The sequence below is a fragment of the Gorilla gorilla genome, chromosome 10 (assembly GCF_029281585.2).
Source record: "Gorilla gorilla gorilla isolate KB3781 chromosome 10, NHGRI_mGorGor1-v2.1_pri, whole genome shotgun sequence".
NCBI lineage: Eukaryota > Metazoa > Chordata > Mammalia > Primates > Hominidae > Gorilla > Gorilla gorilla.
This window is the reverse complement of record NC_073234.2, coordinates 71,940,323-71,959,538: the sequence shown is the minus strand read 5'-3', so window position 1 is coordinate 71,959,538 and position 19,216 is coordinate 71,940,323. Positions and strand designations below refer to the sequence as shown.

General features: G+C 37.3%; 1 protein-coding gene across 5 annotated transcripts in view; it reads left to right on the top strand.

The window, feature by feature from the left end:
- The window catches only part of FAR2 (fatty acyl-CoA reductase 2), a 185,397-nt gene extending 170,105 nt beyond the window's left edge, over positions 1-15,292 (top strand). For 3 of the 5 annotated variants that reach the window (XM_031000735.3, XM_063694093.1, XM_031000737.3), the window contains 3 exons: positions 1,461-1,590; positions 12,275-12,402; positions 13,307-15,292. In XM_031000735.3, the coding sequence (XP_030856595.2) occupies positions 1,461-1,590; positions 12,275-12,402; positions 13,307-13,469 (421 nt within the window). In that variant the 3' untranslated portion in view covers positions 13,470-15,292. Of the gene's footprint in view, positions 1-1,460; positions 1,591-12,274; positions 12,403-12,519 lie in introns of all 5 variants that reach the window. The other 2 variants (XM_063694094.1, XM_031000736.3) reach the window with 1 other exon arrangement.
- Positions 15,293-19,216: the final 3,924 nt, after the last annotated feature.

Below are 19,216 nucleotides of genomic sequence, written 5' to 3'. Positions count from 1 at the left end.
TAAATGTATTGAAATCATATAAACTGCATCAGAGTTGGAGAATGACTAAAGATTTAGATAATAGTAAAGTGGAACCCTACTATGGTGCTTATATCAGGCACAATGATGTCTACCTCATGCCTAAGAAATTTCCTATGATACAGTAAGAGAAATACCTCATGAGTCATTAAGTACATGGGCATTAACTTTGACCAGAAGTAAGACCAAATCCCCACAATAGCATCATAATTACTGAGCCAACTATAGTAATCACTACTGCCAAGACTGGTTAACTACAAATCAAGTGCTTTACAGGCCAAAAGTGACTTTTAGCTAAAAGACCTAGGTTGAGGATTAACTATGGGACCTTGAGCATAATTTCTCTGTAAAATGGAGATACATAATATACATCCTGACTATCTTACAGCCATATTGTTAGGATCAAGTAAGATTGTATATGAAAGTTTTTTGTAAATTGTTATAAAGTTGGGAGGTGCACAAAAAAGATCTGGTCCAAGTCCTGACCACAAGATTGGACAGTGTGGTTCATCTTGTGTAATGGGACACAGGATAGTGAGATTACACAGCGCAGGTTTTTTGAGGTCAGTTAAAACTGGGTTGGAATTTGACTTTGACACTTTATCTTAAGCTTATGTTACTCATTTGTAAAACTGCAGACTTACCTAACAAAGATGATATCAAAATTAGCAGAGAGAATACTTTGTAAAAGTATCAGGACTGTGCCTAACACAGAATAGGTTATCAACAAGAAGTTTTTTTTTTTTAATCTCCACTATGATTGACAACTGCTTTTGATTCACCAAACACTAATATAGTCAACACTTCTGCCCAAAAGTTATATACTAAGACCTCAGATCCTATCAACTTTTTAAAATACAAGAAAGTACAATAAAAATGAGAAATAAGGCCAGGTGCAGTGGCTCATGCCTGCAATCCCAACACTTTGGGAGGCCAAAGCAGCTGGCTCCCTTGAGCCCAGGAGTTCAAGACCAGCCTGGGCAACATGGCAAAACCCTATCTACAAAATATACAAAAAATTAGCTGGGCCCCACTGCGCTCCAGCCTGGGTGACAGAGTAAGACCCTGTCTCAAAAAGAAAGATGAGAAAGTTTTCTAATTGTCTACATCAGAATTCAAAAAATGAACAGTATGTCATTCAAGCTGAATAGTTGGCTCACTTTTAAAATAGGTTTGCTATTCTTGAGAAATAGGTGTTAGAAAAGGACTCTGGTATTAAATGCCTAACAGAACAAGCTCCTTTAGATCCAGCCCTTTTCTTTTTCTGTTGAATGAATAGAGAGTTAATGTGGAAGGAGAAAAAAGAATAAGAATTTTAATGAGGAATGGTAGAGAGACAGGGATAATTTTTGTATTTTCTTAAAAATAATTTCTCATACATCCCTGTAGAGTGACAGGGAAGTGGTGCGCTGATATTTACTCCTATCTGATGGTTATCTCAGGATGACAAAGCTCATGAATCGGCTTTTAAGAACTGTTTCCATGTTGGAGTATTTCATCAACCGGAGTTGGGAATGGAGCACGTACAATACAGAAATGCTGATGTCTGAGCTGAGTCCTGAAGACCAGAGAGTAAGTATAGCACTGACTTAAGCACCAGGAAAATGCTACTCACTTGGAATTTAGAATTATTTGATTTGGAAAGCTGATGAATGAATAAGACGTTTGGTTATAGACACAGATTTTGTTTTGCTTTGTTTTTCTAAGAAAATCAGTCAATGCTATCAACACCACCGTAGGAAACAAGTTTAATGTAAGAAATGTAGGTTCTTGGACTTTGGTTAAATCTTTAACTGCTGATCTGCCAACATGTTTTATCTACTGCACTTCAATCGTTTTGTCACTCCTTGATAGTTATCATTTCTACAAACCCTCAGTACCTCTGGGTGGCTGTGTTCTTCCCTTATCTGCCACAGCATATGACTTCAATGAAAAATAATGATTTTATTGCTTATAAACTTGTCCAATCAAAATTGTTCTGCCTCTCCCAGCTACAGTTCCTTCCTTACCTTGTTAAAGCTAATCCCTACACCTGTGCACTCTGCCTCACCTCAGACCTCCCTCCATCAGTGCTGCATCATCGATCTCCCTCTCTACAGGATTTCTCTACAACAGTTCAGACTTTCATTTCTCAAGACAGGTCTTCAGTTTAATTCCTTAGCACCAACACCACTTATTTCTTTAACTTCTTGGCAGTCACAAAGGATAAGTCCTAAAATCTTTGCATATTCTGAAATTCTTTTGTATATTATACATGTTCCTAGCCTTTTTCTCAGTCATGTATCCCCTGAGCATGCAATTGGTAAAGTTTTTAACTAAATTTTAAGGTTTTCACTCCATATTGATTGACATTTCCCACTAAGAAACAATTTTCTAAAATGTACCTTTTGATTTATTTTGTACCTGACAGCATGTAGAAGAAACCAAGTCACACTGGGGAGTAAATATCAGATGGCTCTATTTTCCAGGTGTCTTCTGTCACCCCTTTCTTTGACTAGGAAAGGGAATTCCCTGACCCCTTGCGCTTCCTGGGTGAGGCGACGCCTTGCCCTGCTTTGGCTCACGCACGGTGCACTTCACCCACTGTCATGCACCCACTGTCCGGCACTCCCCAGTGAGATGAACCTGGTACCTCAGTTGGAAATGCAGAAATCACGCGTCTTCTGCGTCACTCACGCTGGTAGCTGTAGACTGGAGCTGTTCCTATTCACTCTTCCAACGGGCTTAACAAATGGCACACCAGGAGATTATATCCCGCACATGGCTTGGAGGGTCCTATGCCCATGGAGCCTCACTCATTGCTAGCACAGCAGTCTGAGATCAAACTGCAAGGCAGCAGCGAGGCTGGGGGAGGCGCGCCCGCCATTGCTCAGGCCTGAATAGGTAAACAAAGCGGCCCGGAAGCTCGAACTGGGTGGAGCCCACCGCAGATCAAGGAGGCCTGCCTGCCTCTGTAGGCTCCACCTCTGGGGGCAGGGCACAGACAAACAAAAGACAGCAATAACCTCTGCAGTCTTAAATGTCCCTGTCTGACAGCTTTGAAGAGAGCAGTAGTTCTTCCAGCATGCAGCTTGAGATCTGAGAATGGGCAGACTGCCTCCTCAAGTGGGTCCCTGACCCCCAAGTAGCCTAACTGGGAGGCACCCCCCAGTAGGGGCGGACTGACACATCACACGGCCAGGTACTCCTCTGAGACAAAACTTCCACAGGAACGATCAGGCAGCAGAATTTACAGTTCACCAATATCTGCTGTTCTGCAGCCACCGCTGCTGATACCCAGGCAAACAGGGTCTGGAGTGGACCTCCAGTAAACTCCAACAGACCTGCAGCTGAGGGTCCTGACTGTTAGAAGGAAAACTAACAAACAGAAAGGACATCCACACCAAAAACCCATCTGTATGTCACCATCATCAAAGACCAAAGGTAGATAAAACCACAAAGATGGGGAAAAAACAGAGTAGAAAAACCGGAAACTCTAAAAATCAGAGTGCCTCTCTTCCTCCAAAGGAACGCAGCTCCTCACCGGCAACGGAACAAAGCTGGACAGAGAATGACTTTGACAAGTTGAGAGAGGAAGGCTTCAGAAGATCAAACTACTCCGAGCTAAAGGAGGAAGTTCGAACCAATGGCAAAGAAGTTAAAAACTTTGAAAAAAAAATTAGACGAATGGATAACTAGAATAACCAATGCAGACAAGTCCTTAAAGGAGCTGATGGAGCTGAAAGCCAAGGCTCGAGAACTACGTGACAAATGCACAAGCCCCAGTAACCGATGAGATCAACTGGAAGAAAGGGTGTCAGCGATGGAAGGCGAAATGAATGAAATGAAGCGTGAAGAGAAGTTTAGAGAAAAAAGAATAAAAAGAAATGAACAAAGCCTCCAAGAAATATGGGACTATGTGAAAAGACCAAATCTAGGTCTGATTGGTGTACCTGAAAGTGACGGGGAGAATGGAATCAAGATGGGAAACACTCTGCAGGATATTATCCAGGAGAACTTCCCCAATCTAGCCAGGCAGGCCAACATTCAAATTCAGGAAATACAGAGAATGCCACAAAGATACTCCTCGAGAAGAGCAACTCCAAAACACACAATTGTCAGATTCACCAAAGTTGAAATGAAGGAAAAAAAATGTTAAGAGCAGCCAGAGAGAAAGGTCGGGTTACCCAAAAAGGGAAGCCCATCAGACTAACAGATGATCTCTCGGCAGAAACTCTACAAGCCAGAAGAGAGTGGGGGCCAATATTCAACATTCTTAAAGAAAAGAATTTTCAACCCAGAATTTCATATCAAGCCAAACTAAGCTTCATAAGTGAAGGAGAAATAAAATACTTTACAGACAAGCAAATGCTGAGAGATTTTGTCACCACCAGGCCTGCCCTAAAAGAGCTCCTGAAGGAAGCACTAAACATGAAAAGGAAAAACCGGTACCAGCCACTGCAAAAACATGCCAAATTGTAAAGATCATCAAGGCTAGGAAGAAACTGCATCAACTAATGAGCAAAATAACCAGCTAACATCATGATGACAGGATCAAACTCACACATAACAATACTAACCTTAAATGTAAATGGGCTAAATGCTCCAATTAAAAGGCACAGACTGGCAAATTGGATAAAGAGTCAAGACCCATCAGTGTGCTGTATTCAGGAAACCCATCTCATGTGCAGAGACACACACAGGCTCAAAATAAAGGGATGGAGGAAGATCTACCAAGCAAATGGAAAACAAAAAAAGGCAGAGGTTGCAATCCTAGTCTCTGATAAAACAGACTTTAAACCAACAAAGATCAAAAGAGACAAAGAAGGCCATTACATAATGGTAAAGGGATCAATTCAACAAGAAGAACTAACTATCCTAAATATGTATGCACCCAATACGGGAGCACCCAGATTCATAAAGCAAGCCCTTAGTGACCTACAAAGAGACTTAGACTCCCATACAATAATAATGGGGGACTTTAACACCCCACTGTCAACATTAGACAGATCAACGAGACAGAAAGTTAACAAGGATATCCAGGAATTGAACTCAGCTCTGCACCAAGCGGACCTAATAGACATCTACAGAACTCTCCACCCCAAATCAACAGAATATACATTCTTTCCAGCACCACACCACACCTATTCCAAAATTGACCACATAGTTGGAAGTAAAACACTCCTCAGCAAATGTAAAAAAACAGAAATTATAATGAACTGTCTCTCAGACAACAGTGCAATCAAACTAGAACTCAGGGTTAGGAAACTCACTCAAAACCGCTCAACTACATGGAAACTGAACAACCTGCTCCTCAGTGACTACTGGGTACATAACGAAATGAAGGCAGAAATAAAGATGTTCTTTGAAACCAACGAGAACAAAGACACAATATACCAGAATCTCTGGGACACATTCAAAGCAGTGTGTAGAGGGAAATTTATAGCACTAAATGCCAACAAGAGAAAGCAGGAAAGATCCAAAATTGACACCCTAACATCACAATTAAAAGAACTAGAGAAGCAAGAGCAAACACATTCAAAAGCTAGCAGAAGGCAAGAAATAACTAAGAGCAGAGCAGAACTGAAGGAAATAGAGACCCAAAAAAACCCTTCAAAAAATCAGTGAATCCAGGAGCTGGTTTTTTGAAAAGATCAACAAAATTGATAGACTGCTAGCAAGACTAATAAAGAAGAAAAGAGAGAAGAATCAAATAGATGCAATAAAAAATGACAAAGGGGATATCACCACCGATCCCACAGAAATACAAACTACCATCAGAGAATACTATAAACACCTCTGTGCAAATAAACTAGAAAATCTAGAAGAAATGAATAAATTCCTCGACACATACACCCTCCCAAGACTAAACCAGGAAGAAGCTGATCTCTGAATAGACCAATAACAGGCTCTGAAATTGAGGCAATAATTAATAGCTTACCAACCAAAAAAAGTCCAGGACCAGATGGATTCACAGCCGAATTCTACCAGAGTTACGAGGAGGAGCTGGTACCACTCCTTCTGAAACTATTCCAATCAATAGAAAAAGAGGGAATCCTCCCTAACTCATTTTATGAGGCCAGCATCATCCTGATACCAAAGCCTGGCAGAGACACAACAAAAAAAGAGAATTTTAGACCAATATCCTTGATGAACATTGATGCAAAAATCCTCAATAAAATACTGGCAAAACAAATCCAGCAACACATCAAAAAGCTTATCCACCATGATCAAGTGGGCTTCATCCCTGGGATGCAAGGCTGGTTCAACATACGAAAATCAATAAACGTAATCCTGCATATAAACTGAACCAAAGACATAAACCATATGATTAGCTCAATAGACGGAGAAAAGGCCTTTGACAAAATTCAACAATCCTTCATGCTAAAAACTCTCAATAAATTAGGTATTGATGGGACATATCTCAAAATAATAAGAGTTATCTAGGACAAACCCACAGCCAATATCATACGGAATGGACAAGAACTGGAAGCATTCCCTTTGAAAACTGGCACAAGACAGGGATGCCCTCTCTCACCACTCCTATTCAACATAGTGTTGGAAGTTCTGGCCAGGGCAATCAGGCAGGAGAAGGAAATAAAGGGCATTCAATTAGGAAAAGAGGAAGTCAAATTGTCCCTGTTTGCAGATGACATGATTGTATATCTAGAAAACCCCATCGTCTCAGCCCAAAATCTCCTTAAGCTGATAAGCAACTTCAGCAAAGTCTCAGGATAAAAACTCAATGTGCAAAAATCACAAGTATACCTATACACCAATGACAGACAAACGGAGAGCCAAATCATGAGTAAACACCCATTCATAATTGCTACAAAGAGAATAAAATACCTAGGAATCCAACTTACAAGGGATATGAAGGACCTCTTCAAGGAGAACTACAAACCACTGCTCAGGGAAATAAAAGAGGATACAAACAAATGGAAGAACATTCCATGCTCATGGGTAGGAAGAATCAATATCGTGAAAATGGCCATACTGCCCAAGGTAATTTACAGATTCAATGCCATCCCCATCAAGCTACCAATGACTTTCTTCACAGAATTGGAAAAAACTACTTTAAAGTTCATATGGAACCAAAAAAGAGCCCGCATTGCCATGTCAATCCTAAACCAAAAGAACAAAGCTGGAGGCATCACACTACCTGACTTCAAACTATACTACAATGCTACAGTAACCAAAACAGCCTGGTACTGTCACCAAAACAGAGATAGAGACCAATGGAACAGAACAGAGCCCTCAGAAACAATGCTGCATATCTACAACTATCTGATCTTTGACAAACCTGACAAAAACAAGCAATGGGGAAAGGATTCCCTATTTAATAAATGGTGCTGGGAAAACTGGCTAGCCATATGTAGAAAGCTGAAACTGGATCCTTCCTGACACCTTATACAAAAATTAATTCAAGATGGATTAAAGACTTACACGTTAGACCTAAAACCATAAAAATCCTAGAAGAAAACCTAGGCAATACCATTCAGGACATAGGCATGGGCAAGGACTTCATGTCTAAAACACCAAAGGCAATGGCAACAAAAGCCAAAATTGACAAATGGGATCTAATTAAACTAAAGAGCTTCTGCACAGCAAAATAAACCACCATCAGAGTGAACAGGCAACCTACAAAATGGGAGAAAATTTTTGCAACCTACTCATCTGACAAAGGGCTAATATCCAGAATCTACAATGAACTCAAACAAATTTACAAGAAAAAAACAAACAACCCCATCAAAAAGTGGGTGAAGGATATGAACAGACACTTCTCAAAAGAAGACATTTATGCAGCCAAAAAACACATGAAAAAATGCTCATCATCACTGGCCATCAGAGAAATGCAAATCAAAACCACAATGAGATACCATCTCACACCAGTTAGAATGGCGATCATTAAAAAGTCAGGGAACGACAGGTGCTGGAGAGGATGTGGAGAAATAGGAACACTTTTACACTGCTGGTGGGACTGTCAACTAGTTCAACCATTGTGGAAGTCAGTGTGGCGATTCCTCAGGGATCTAGAACTAGAAATACCATTTGACCCAGCCATCCCATTACTGGGTATATACCCAAAGGACTATAAATCATGCTGCTATAAAGACACATGCACACGTATGTTTATTGCGGCACTATTCACAATAGCAAAGACTTGGAACCAACCCAAATGTCCAACAATGATAGACTGGATTAAGAAAATGTGGCACATATACACCATGGAATACTATGCAGCCAGAAAAAATGATGAGTTCATGTCCTTTGTAGGGACATGGATGAAGCTGGAAACCATCATTCTCAGCAAACTATCGCAAGGACAAAAAACCAAACACCGCATGTTCTCACTCATAGGTGGGAACTGAACAATGAGAACACATGGACACGGGAAGGGGAACATCACACACCGGGGCCTGTTGTGGGGTGGGGGGAGGGGGGAGGGATAGCATTAGGAGATATACGTAATGCTAAATGACGAGTTAATGGGTGCAGCACACCAACATGGCACATGTATACATATGTAACAAGCCTGCACGTTATGCACACGTATCCTAAAACTTAAAATATAATAATAATTAAAAAAAAGAAAAAAAACAATATATCAGATGGCTAACTGACCTTGCTTGCCAGCTAAGGGTTTCACTTCTACATACCAAACTTACTGAGTGTGATTCAAATCAAAGCCCTAGAATTATTTCCTAAGCATTATCTATGTCAAATACAATAAATATTATATTAGGCACAAAAGGCAAGATTTAGAGGGATATTTTATCTGAAGTCATTGCTCCCTCTCAAAGTGACATGAAATAGTTATTCAGAAATGTTTACATATCACATATAGACAAAATTCTTCAAACTAGTGTTTGAAATGAATGATGATTAAGCCAGTTTATAAATCAAAAACAAATAAACAAATTCAAGCTATTGTAAGTTCTTTTAAAATTTAGCTTTAAACTCTATGTAGGCTTATCCTTATGTATTTTCTCCATGGAATTTTCCTGCCTAAATAACTCAAAAGGTAATGAGCTTAGTTTCATTTCTGACATTTTACTATTTTAACCTTTCAAAATTTTATGAAAAAGAATCAAAGCTTCAGTGGATTTAACATATGCTCTCAAAAATATCTTAGCAAAAGTAATAGTACTAAATGTAATTACCAAATTCTGGTGTGGCTCAAAATTCAGTTTGAATTGCCATATGGAACCAGGATTCTGAAGAGGGCCACTTTGAAATCAAACTTAGAAATGTTAAACACTATAAAAATAAAAGCCTCTGCTTATATGAATGACTAAGCAGTATTAATGATACTATGAAAACCATATCCAATCAAAGTGATAATGGAATTTCTTTCAAAAAGCAATTCAGCTTTTGGACAAGTCTTTGAAACTCTCTGGAACAATCGCATCTGCTCTCTTTATTAATACTCCAAATCTCACAAAGGTTTGAGGTATCTTGCAAAAAATACATATAATGAAAGAACAAAACAGAAATAAAATAAAATGCAAAACCAAGGAAAATATGAATCAGAATATGAAGTCACAGCTAAAAATTTAAAAAGAGAATGCCCATACATAATCTACAAGATCCTACTAAGTTGCTGTAGTTAATTTAAGCAGTGAATTTGTTCTTGAGCTTTCTGGTAGTAAAGTGAAAAGGAAAATATAGTTTCATAGGACTCATTGTTCAAAAGGAAGAATGAATTAGAAAAAGTTATCTAAAGCAAATACATTTATGACTTTTTTTTTTGAGACCATGTCTTGCTCTGTTGCCCAGGCTGGAGTGCAGTGGCAAGATCTCGGCTCACTGCAACCTCCGCCTCCCGGGTTCAAGCGTGTCTCCTGTCTCAACCTCCCGAGTAGCTGCGACTACAGGCGCATGCCACGACACCTGGCTAATTTTTGTATTTTTAGTACAGACGGGGTATCACGATATTGGTCAGGCGGGTCTTGAACTCCTGACCTCAGGTGATCTGCCTGCCTCGACCTCCCAAAGTGTTGAGATTACAGGCATGAGCCACCACGCCCGGCCCATTTATGATTTTTAAAAAGTTATTTCTTATCATGTTTCTCCATGCAAGTTGAGAGGATAAACCAAAAGCAATATGCACAATGAATCAGCAAAGGGCTCATTATTAAATGTCTACTGAATGCCCAGAATGTTAAATAGGGATAATAATACTTAGTTACTTTCCTCCGAGTTCTAAGATGGTTTTCTGTGATTAAAATATAACATTTAATTTGCATATAAAGGAGAATCGAGTAGCCCTAGAGAACTACTAAATCTTTAAGATGTCAAATTCAATTACATTCTTTAGAAGTGTAATATTTCCTGAAGAGAAACAGAGCTAAATATAGACTCTGGAGGAAAGATGCAATTTATGAATTAAACCCAAGAGATTCTCAGAAAATGGTGTAGCCATTTTAAAGTTAACAAACTTGACCTTTAGTGGTGATTGGCTTTTTGGTTTTGATAATATATGCCTTTTATTTGGTACCATCTAAGCCTCGATCAAAGACTAATTGTCTGAAAAAAGGAAACTAAGAGTTTACTTTGGTCATATTCATGTAAAGCTTATATACAGACTAAATAGAATAAATTGTTGTGTAACAAAAAAGAAACACTTTTGGTGTTCAAAATTAATATTTAAATTAATTTGACCAAAATTCTATAATTCATTAATGTATTCAGCAAGTATTTATTGAATGTCTACTTTGTGCCATTCAAAGGAACATCATTCTTGTTGTTCTAGGAATATCATTTATTTGAATTAAGCCGTTTTAGCTATTAAAGTCCTTCCTAGTGAGGCCTCACCAGAAGTTCAGTAAGTTAAGAGTAACGAGCAACTCTCTTTCACCGTACGTGAAACTCTCCACTAAAGATAGGCTTTTTTTTTTTTTAATGTCCAGGGATTAATAGACAAAAAGTGATCTGAGAGTGCTGTATGTCCAAGCAGAGAGAAGAGTGCCCAATTGGAAGGACAAAACCACCTTAAACAAACCCTCCACTTGCTAAGATTTATAAATATTAGACTTTTTAAATGCTAGCACAAGTCCATTTTCCAGGCCATTCTCTCCAAATACATGAAATAAAACTCTATTGAACCAAATCCACTCACTGATGCAATCTTTTATTTGATAACAGGGTCATACCAAACTCTCCAAGAATACCTAATACTTGAAATATTTCCAGAGATGATACCAGAATCTTCTTGACACTCTTTCTACTAACGAGTTTTAGTGCCCTAAGTTCTTTATATTCAATCAAAACTATTTTTTCTAATATATTTGAAGATCATTTCCCTCCCTTTCTTTCTCCAATTAGGCCCTTTATATGGAGATTTTGAAAAGATCCCTGGATGGCTCAAGAATGACCTATCAGGTTTCTCTTCCTAACTCATCCTATCTCCTTTGTAATCCATATAAATCTGGGCCACCTCATGATCCTGTGTCAGCTCAGCATCATTTTCAAAGTACGCAAAAAATAAAATCTATGGAATGCAATTCAAATCTTTACTCCAGCTTTTCCATAACAAACCAAAAAAAGAATACATTTCTGGTTATGCAAGTGTTTTTCTTTTCTCTTCCTCAAAGATACCTTAAAATTTTTTTAATCATTTTTCTTTATTGTCACTCTCTGTATCTGTCTTCTATGTGGCACAATTTCTCTCCCTAAACAGATCAGTCTCTTCCTTCTCCTTCTTCCCTACTCCTCCCCCATATGTGATCACTCCTTTTTTCTTTCACTACCAATCACTCTCTTCTTAAATATAAATTCTGGTAACTTATTCCTTAAGGCTTTGCTTCCCAAAGTTTAATCTGCATAATGAAGTGGTAATGCTGTAGGAAAGAATGGTAGAACAAAGGGATAACACCAAAATTTAAGAGGAAAGGGAAAGTTGCATCATTTATGTTTTGGTCACTAACATATTATTCTATCACTTTTAAAAATAATTACTCCTCGGTTAGCTGAAATATATACCAAGCCAACCATAAGTTTTCACCAGACTATGTAATACTATTTCCTTTAAATCTCCCTCACAAGAAATGTGAAGTGTTTGTGTTTGATCCATGTTTAAATATTCCTATGTAAATAGTAATCCATATTATCAGTACCTTTGAAATAATGACTCAAATAATCTCTCCTTTGGAGAGGGTCCAACCTATGTCTCTCAAATTGAAGGTCACTCATCTATGTAGAAGAAACCTCAAGTGGACAAAGTGACTGTCCAGCACTGCAATTCTGGCAATCTATAATCTCTCTTGCCTCTCAGGTATTCAACTTTGACGTGCGCCAGTTGAACTGGTTGGAATACATTGAAAATTATGTTTTGGGAGTTAAAAAATACTTATTGAAAGAGGATATGGCTGGGATCCCAGAAGCAAAGCAACGCTTAAAAAGGTAAGTATAATCAGTCAGTTAATATTTATTGAGCACCTACTGTGCATCGACTTTATACCAGACATAACATTTGTGCAGAGGAGAACGAACATTTCTTGAGCATTTACTACATTACAGGTCCTGCACTCCATACTCTACCCTGTAACACAGTTTCATTTAGACTTCACCACACCTCTATGAGGCAAGTATTACTTTTGTTACCCCATTTTTATGAGGCAGATATCTAGATTTAAACACAGCAAATAACTTGCCCATGGTAATTGCACAGTAAGTCTAAGAGCCAGATTTGAACCCAAATTTGTTTCTTCTACCACACTCTGTCAAAATGGGATATAAATACCCAACAGGCAGGAGACCTGATTATGCTATTTAACCTAGAAAAAAGTCACTTCTCAATTTTTTCAACTTCCTTAAATTTCTTTCAGTCATAATCCCTGAGGGACAAGGAATTCTAGCACTCTGGTATAATCCTGGTAGAAGCAGAGGATCTGTAGTGCAGAGATGATAAGGATAAAAAAGTAGCTTGCAAAACAGGAAGGAGGAACCTTCAATAGCAAGCCAAGAACTTTAGAATTTACCTTCTAATGAACAAGAACCAGTGAAGATTTATGATGTGGTAACATGACCAAAGTATATTTACAAGATTATGCTAGTCATGCTTGTAAATAGTTTCAAGTGGAGAGAGGTATAAGAGAAATTAGGGAAATATGGTAGAAATCTGACTATTCAGCAAGAATGCTGTGGAAATGAAAGATGCAGAAACCAATCGGCCAAGTTATATCAAATACTCTGAGCACTTCATAAATACTTGCCAGTCATATCCAGGAAAACACATATTTATCTTCAGATAATGTGGTTGGGTATCTGGTAGTTTTAACTTTGGTTATGTCTGTCTGTTCCCTAGGCTCCGAAATATTCACTACCTCTTTAATACTGCCCTCTTCCTTATCGCCTGGCGCCTTCTCATTGCAAGATCTCAGATGGCTCGGAATGTCTGGTTCTTCATTGTAAGCTTCTGTTATAAATTCCTCTCCTACTTTAGAGCATCCAGCACGCTCAAAGTTTAAGAGCATTTAGCCATCGCTTTTTATCTGGAACCTCTCAGATACCTCTAAAACAGCAAACTGTGATTCTCAAGATTAGAAAGTAACAAGGAATATGCCCAAACTGTCAAATGTCACCTGTTATGTATTCGTCCCTATTCCTTAACTATATATTTTTATTTCAGTGAGAGAAGGAAAGTTGTAAACTAGCCCATAGTCACCTATATTTTAGGGAAAAAAAATCCAAATTGTTTCCTAACGTTCTATTTTATGCCCTTGCGTATTAAACGTGAAAGTACTCCCACTTTTCTATATTTAGTTTTTCTTTTCTCTCTGAGATGATTCATTTAAACTCAGTAAATATGGAAAGATGCATGGCAGAAGCTGAAATGAGCTCAAGCAGTACTAACCTTGGAACCATTCTGGGTACCCAAAAGAAAAATTTAAAATCAAGATGAGTAAAAGGAGAATGGTCTCAATATCCTCAAAAATGCAGTAAGAGAAGTAATTCCCCACTGAAAATGTCTCTCTTTCTTTCCATGTTATACCCTGGAGTCCTGGTTGAGGGGTGGGGGAATCAGAAAAGTAGGTTTACATTTAACATTTTTCTTAACTACATTCACTTCTTAAAAAGGAACAAGAAGTGTAAATAAGTATGTATAGAGTGAGGGATTAAGCATATTTGCATTGGGGACTCGTGTATTATGCTTTTAAGTCAAAATTAATATTCTCAAATTTGAATTTGATAGCTATTATTTCTAAATCTTTTTAATCCTCAATTTTCCTGGTAACCTTCTTTCAAGAGTCTCCTTCTTCTAAAAGTTGCCAAACCCTTTATATTTAAGCTTTTTCCACTCAGGACTCAATTAGAGTGGTCAACAGGGAGAGGGATGGTCCCATTTGATCTTTGCCACTGAGCAAAACAAAACTTCAAATGAACTTTTAAACTGTAGCTTTAGTCTTCTGGTACAAAGTGGGGAAGATTACACTTATGTGATCACCAAAGGATTTACTAGTATCTTGGTCATTCCAATTGCACAATGTTAACTGTACAACATACAGCAGAAAAGTGAATAGACTTCACTAAGGGATTCTAAGTTTAGAAAATAGGTTTTGTTTTCTTAAAAAATTTTGTGTATAATACAAACTAATGAAAACTATACATATTCTCCAATTCCTATAGTAATAATAATGTAACTGTTACACCAACTTTCCTCATTTTTGAGAGATGAGTACATGTTGGATTGCAGCATTTCTTCATGTTAAAAACATGGAATATTATTCACATATAGTACTTGGGGCCTAAACAAATAAAATTAGTCACCGCATAACTAGTTGAAAACGGCATAGGCATAAAATGTTAATAAAGAATGGCAGTTATATTTATGCTCACTTCCTGGAGTAATTGGGTAATATTCAGAAAGGCACATCGTGGTAGTTTAAGTGTACAAGGCCTTAGGGCAGTATCTAGCCCAGTATTATTCCAGATTCTCCTGAGCTCTATATAAAGGGCATTTTGGAGGAACTCTTCTGGGCAATATCTTTCCCAATCTCATCTAAATTCTGGGAAATATTTTCCATAGCAGACAACCCAGCTCTGAAACTAAGCACCTGGTGATCTTTAGTTTGAGATGTCTATATGGTACTTTTGAGTTATATCAATTAAGATACAAGCTATAGACATGATAAAAATATGAAATCAAGATATAGCTCAGTGGGATTGGATTAAGACATAATAATAGTTCTAAGAATTCACTTTTGATTGTATGTTTTACCAATTCAATAACTCCACTAATCAAGTATTCATATTTTGACTTTTGATTAAATAAAAATTTGAATTAAAATTATTCCCCTCTTCTAGTGTTGTCTTTAACCGTTGACTACCGCAGCACTTCTCCCTCCTTTACACCCCCTGCACCCCACCCCCCAAACCCCCAGAAAAAGGAAATAACTTCCAAAGAACTCTTTCCACCAAATCACATCACAGGAATAACTATCAGATGAATATAAATTAACCTTTAGCTACATAGTGCTTCACTTTTTCTAACACCATTAATACGGCTATTTTGACGAGTAGTCTTCTATTTGTGGCATCAGATAAATGACACAAAGTTCTCTTGTGATGATTAGGCAGTAAAAACAGGTATCTGTATGAAGGGAAATCTCTAGCATATAACTATTTCACATCAAGACCAATTAGCAATTACTTGAATGCCTAATATAAACAAAGCAATGGGAAAGAACCTTCTACTTAGGGGAAAAGAAGATGCAAAGTACAAAGAAAAGGTACCTATGTTTCAGAAGTTTTGGCAATCCCTATATTCTCTACCCACAAGATACCTGACACAGTATCAAGTATTACAGAGTTGAAGAGTCACGGCCTGAGGCAACTAATACTAGAAAAAGTTAAGGCAAATGGGCACACAATTCAGAAAAACACTTCTTGCGATTTTCAACTAACATCATTACTTCCATTTAACACCTCATGTAATTAACTTAGTATCTCAAGGTAAAGAGACTGGTCTAATAATGCCCAAAGAGCATGTTATCTTACAATAAACATAAACAATTAAAGTAGATCAGCCTAGTTTCCAAAAACATCAATAATTTTCAAAGTTTACAAGAAACACTTGTAAATTTTCACATGGCTACTTTTCTAGAACTGCTATTCTAATAATGTCTGGGAACATAAGCAACTGCCTATAGTAAGAAGTAACGATTCTCATATGCCCACATAAAGGTATGGAAAAATGCTCACTGCCTAGATCACTTAAATTTTTTTTTTTTTTTTTTTTGTAATTAACTAAGACTAGTAATTGCTGGTTTTCAGATGTAACTGGTTTGAGACAGTAGTGCCGTGCAAAATGGAGATACTACTGTGGCAAAGGATGCTTGAGTTTAAATAGCCAGAAACACCTTTTCCGATACACAAATATTTTAGATATGTCCCTACTTTATTTGAAATACTGATTCCAACCTGGAACTGCAAAAGGGATAGGAGATGTGATACGGCAATTTGGGTCAAGTAAATGTAAGTACAGTGTAAGAAATCACCAAATTGATTTACATAACTGCTTGAAAACAAAATACAAAGCATTTATTAGTTATGAGCTGTTGTTGAAGGTCTGCTTTAGTATATAGCTTTCATTAATGTATACTTTTCCTCATGCCTTCTCATCCTTAAGTTTCTCCTTATTAAAATAGTATAAAATGAGTTATATTTGGAAAAGTTAACCTAACTCCTTTTGTGAAACACAAAATATTTGGAGTTGCCAAAACTATTTAAATGTTTCACTGCTTGTAATCTTGTTTGTATTCAACTGTTACATATAATTTTGAGTCAACTACTCAATTTTCACTTTTTCATCTTTAATATGAGAAATATAAAATAAACCCTGTATCATATAGCAATTTAGCTCCATCTGGAAGAAAAGCAAATGTAACCATGTGATATCTTAAAATTCCTGTAGCTTTCCTATGAGAAAAAAGTTTAAATATGGGAACTGAGGCTTATTTGGGGGTACATGATTTTAATTTTCTCCTAGTATTAAAAAGACAAAAATAATTTGTCATTTATTGAGTCCAAATGTTTATGCTTGCAACACTAAATATTTTATGTTTTTTCTCTCAAGACAAAAAAAAAATCCAAGGCAGTCTGTTTTCTCCTCTTAAATGTCAAGTGATTTCATCAGTAATATTTCAGAAAGTAGAAAAAAACTATGCTTTGATTGCATCATCACAATATGGGGGGGATACATGGATCTTGATCCGGGCATTTTACCATAAGGTATTAAACAACTGGTTACCTCTCTATTTTGATTGTGTTGAAAAAGGGCTACCACCTTGGCTTGCTGAAGATTTGCTAGAGCTCAAAACAGGAAAAGTACTAGCTTAAAAGGCATGCTGAGATTTTAAAGGTCCTAAAGCTCAGGTTTAAGTAACTTTTAAACAATCAAAAATAGGCATTTTGAATTCAAGTGTAAGCTCTGAATTTTCAAGGAGTTTCATATTAAATTACTTTTTGGTACTTGAATTACTAACTCAAGACATAGATGGAATGCACAGTGTATCTCTCTTACACTATTAAAAAATTAGATCTGTCCAGGTGCAGTGGCTCATGCCTGTAATCCCAACACTTTGGGAGGCCAAGGTGGGCGGATCATGAGGTCAGGAGATTGAGACCATCCTGGCTAACACAGTGAAACCCCGTCTCTACTAAAAATATAAAAAAATTAGCTGGGCTTGGTGGTACGCACCTGTAGTCCCAGCTACTCAACAGGCTGAGGCAGGAGAATCACTTGAACCCGGGAGACGGAGGTTGCAGTGAGCTGAGATTGCACCACTGCACTCCAGCCTAGGCGACAGAGCGAGACTCAGTTTCAAAAAAAAAATAGATCTTAGTCATTCCTTCAATTCCAAAATTAAGATTGTATTAAAGACTGTAAATCTTGTTTGCATTAGTAAATTTTTAATTATAAAAATTCAATGCTATCATAAAACATACATGAGAAAAGTGTGATATTAATCATCTAACTTGAGAACTAGAAGTAATTTGGGTGCCAGGTGCAGTGGCTCGTGCCTATAATCCCAGCAATGCAGGAGACTAAGGTGGGAGGATTACTTGAGTCCGGGAGTTGGAGTCCAGCTTGAACAACACAGCAAGATACTAACTATATAAATGAAAAAGAATTAGCCAGGTTTGTTGGTGCATGGCTGTAGTCCTACCTACTCAGCAGATGGAAGCAGGAGGATTGCTTGAACCCAGGAGTTCGAGGATGCAGTGAGTTATGATCATGCCACTGCACTTCAGCCTGGGCAACAGTGCGAGACCCCATCTCTTAAAAAAAAAGAGAAAGGGAATTTTGCAATACTAAGTTAAGCTTTTCCTAAGAGGTAGTCTGAAGTGTACAAATACTGCAGCAGGGAATTATTCACCTAAATATTTAATCTTCTTTATAGGTCAATGTATGCAAACACAGTATTTAAAAATCCATTTCATATAATTTGAGATCTCATTTTTAAATATGTAGTCTGGAATATAAACATATAGATATTATGAATACTCTTGTAAAACAAAAAGGAGAATTGGGTAACAAAGTAGGGTATCCTGGCTGGAGGCACCTCCAGGCATAGGGAAAGTTGCATAACAGGTAGGTGAGTAAAGTGCTCTCTGCAATAGAAAAGAATCACTTGGTGAGGCCAAAAACTCCTAACAAATCCTAATATGCAGGTAAACTTCATCATCCAAAGGGCTGATCGGAATTTTAATACTTCCATTGCCAAAAATCTGACTCTATTTGAGGAGTTTCAGATGGAAGCCTTTAACTTTTAAAATGGAAATCAAAGGCAAAGCAGAATTTTGCTTTAAAGAAATTCCTTTCATAGGAGATAAATTTCATTAAAATTTTAATATGGTATTTGGAAAATACGAAAACAATTAAAAATCATATATAAGTATCAAAATAATTTTTAAAGTCCTTTTTAAAGGTACTTAACTGTTCTAATCCTAAATGAAAGAAAATAATCCTAAATCAATATTGTTTTCCCTCCCATTTAGAAAAAGCCTTGAAACTCGATTGAATTTTCTTCCAAGCATACTTAAAGGACCAACAATCAGTCTACAATTCTAATTCTTTCCTATTAAAATTCCTGTGGATAGATGCTGTTAGTTTATAGCCAAACTTTGTTGGAAATAATTTGAAGAAAAAAAATCAAAACCTACAGAAGGCTCATTCACTATTCAGAATTTTCTGGATTTAAAAATCTTTCAA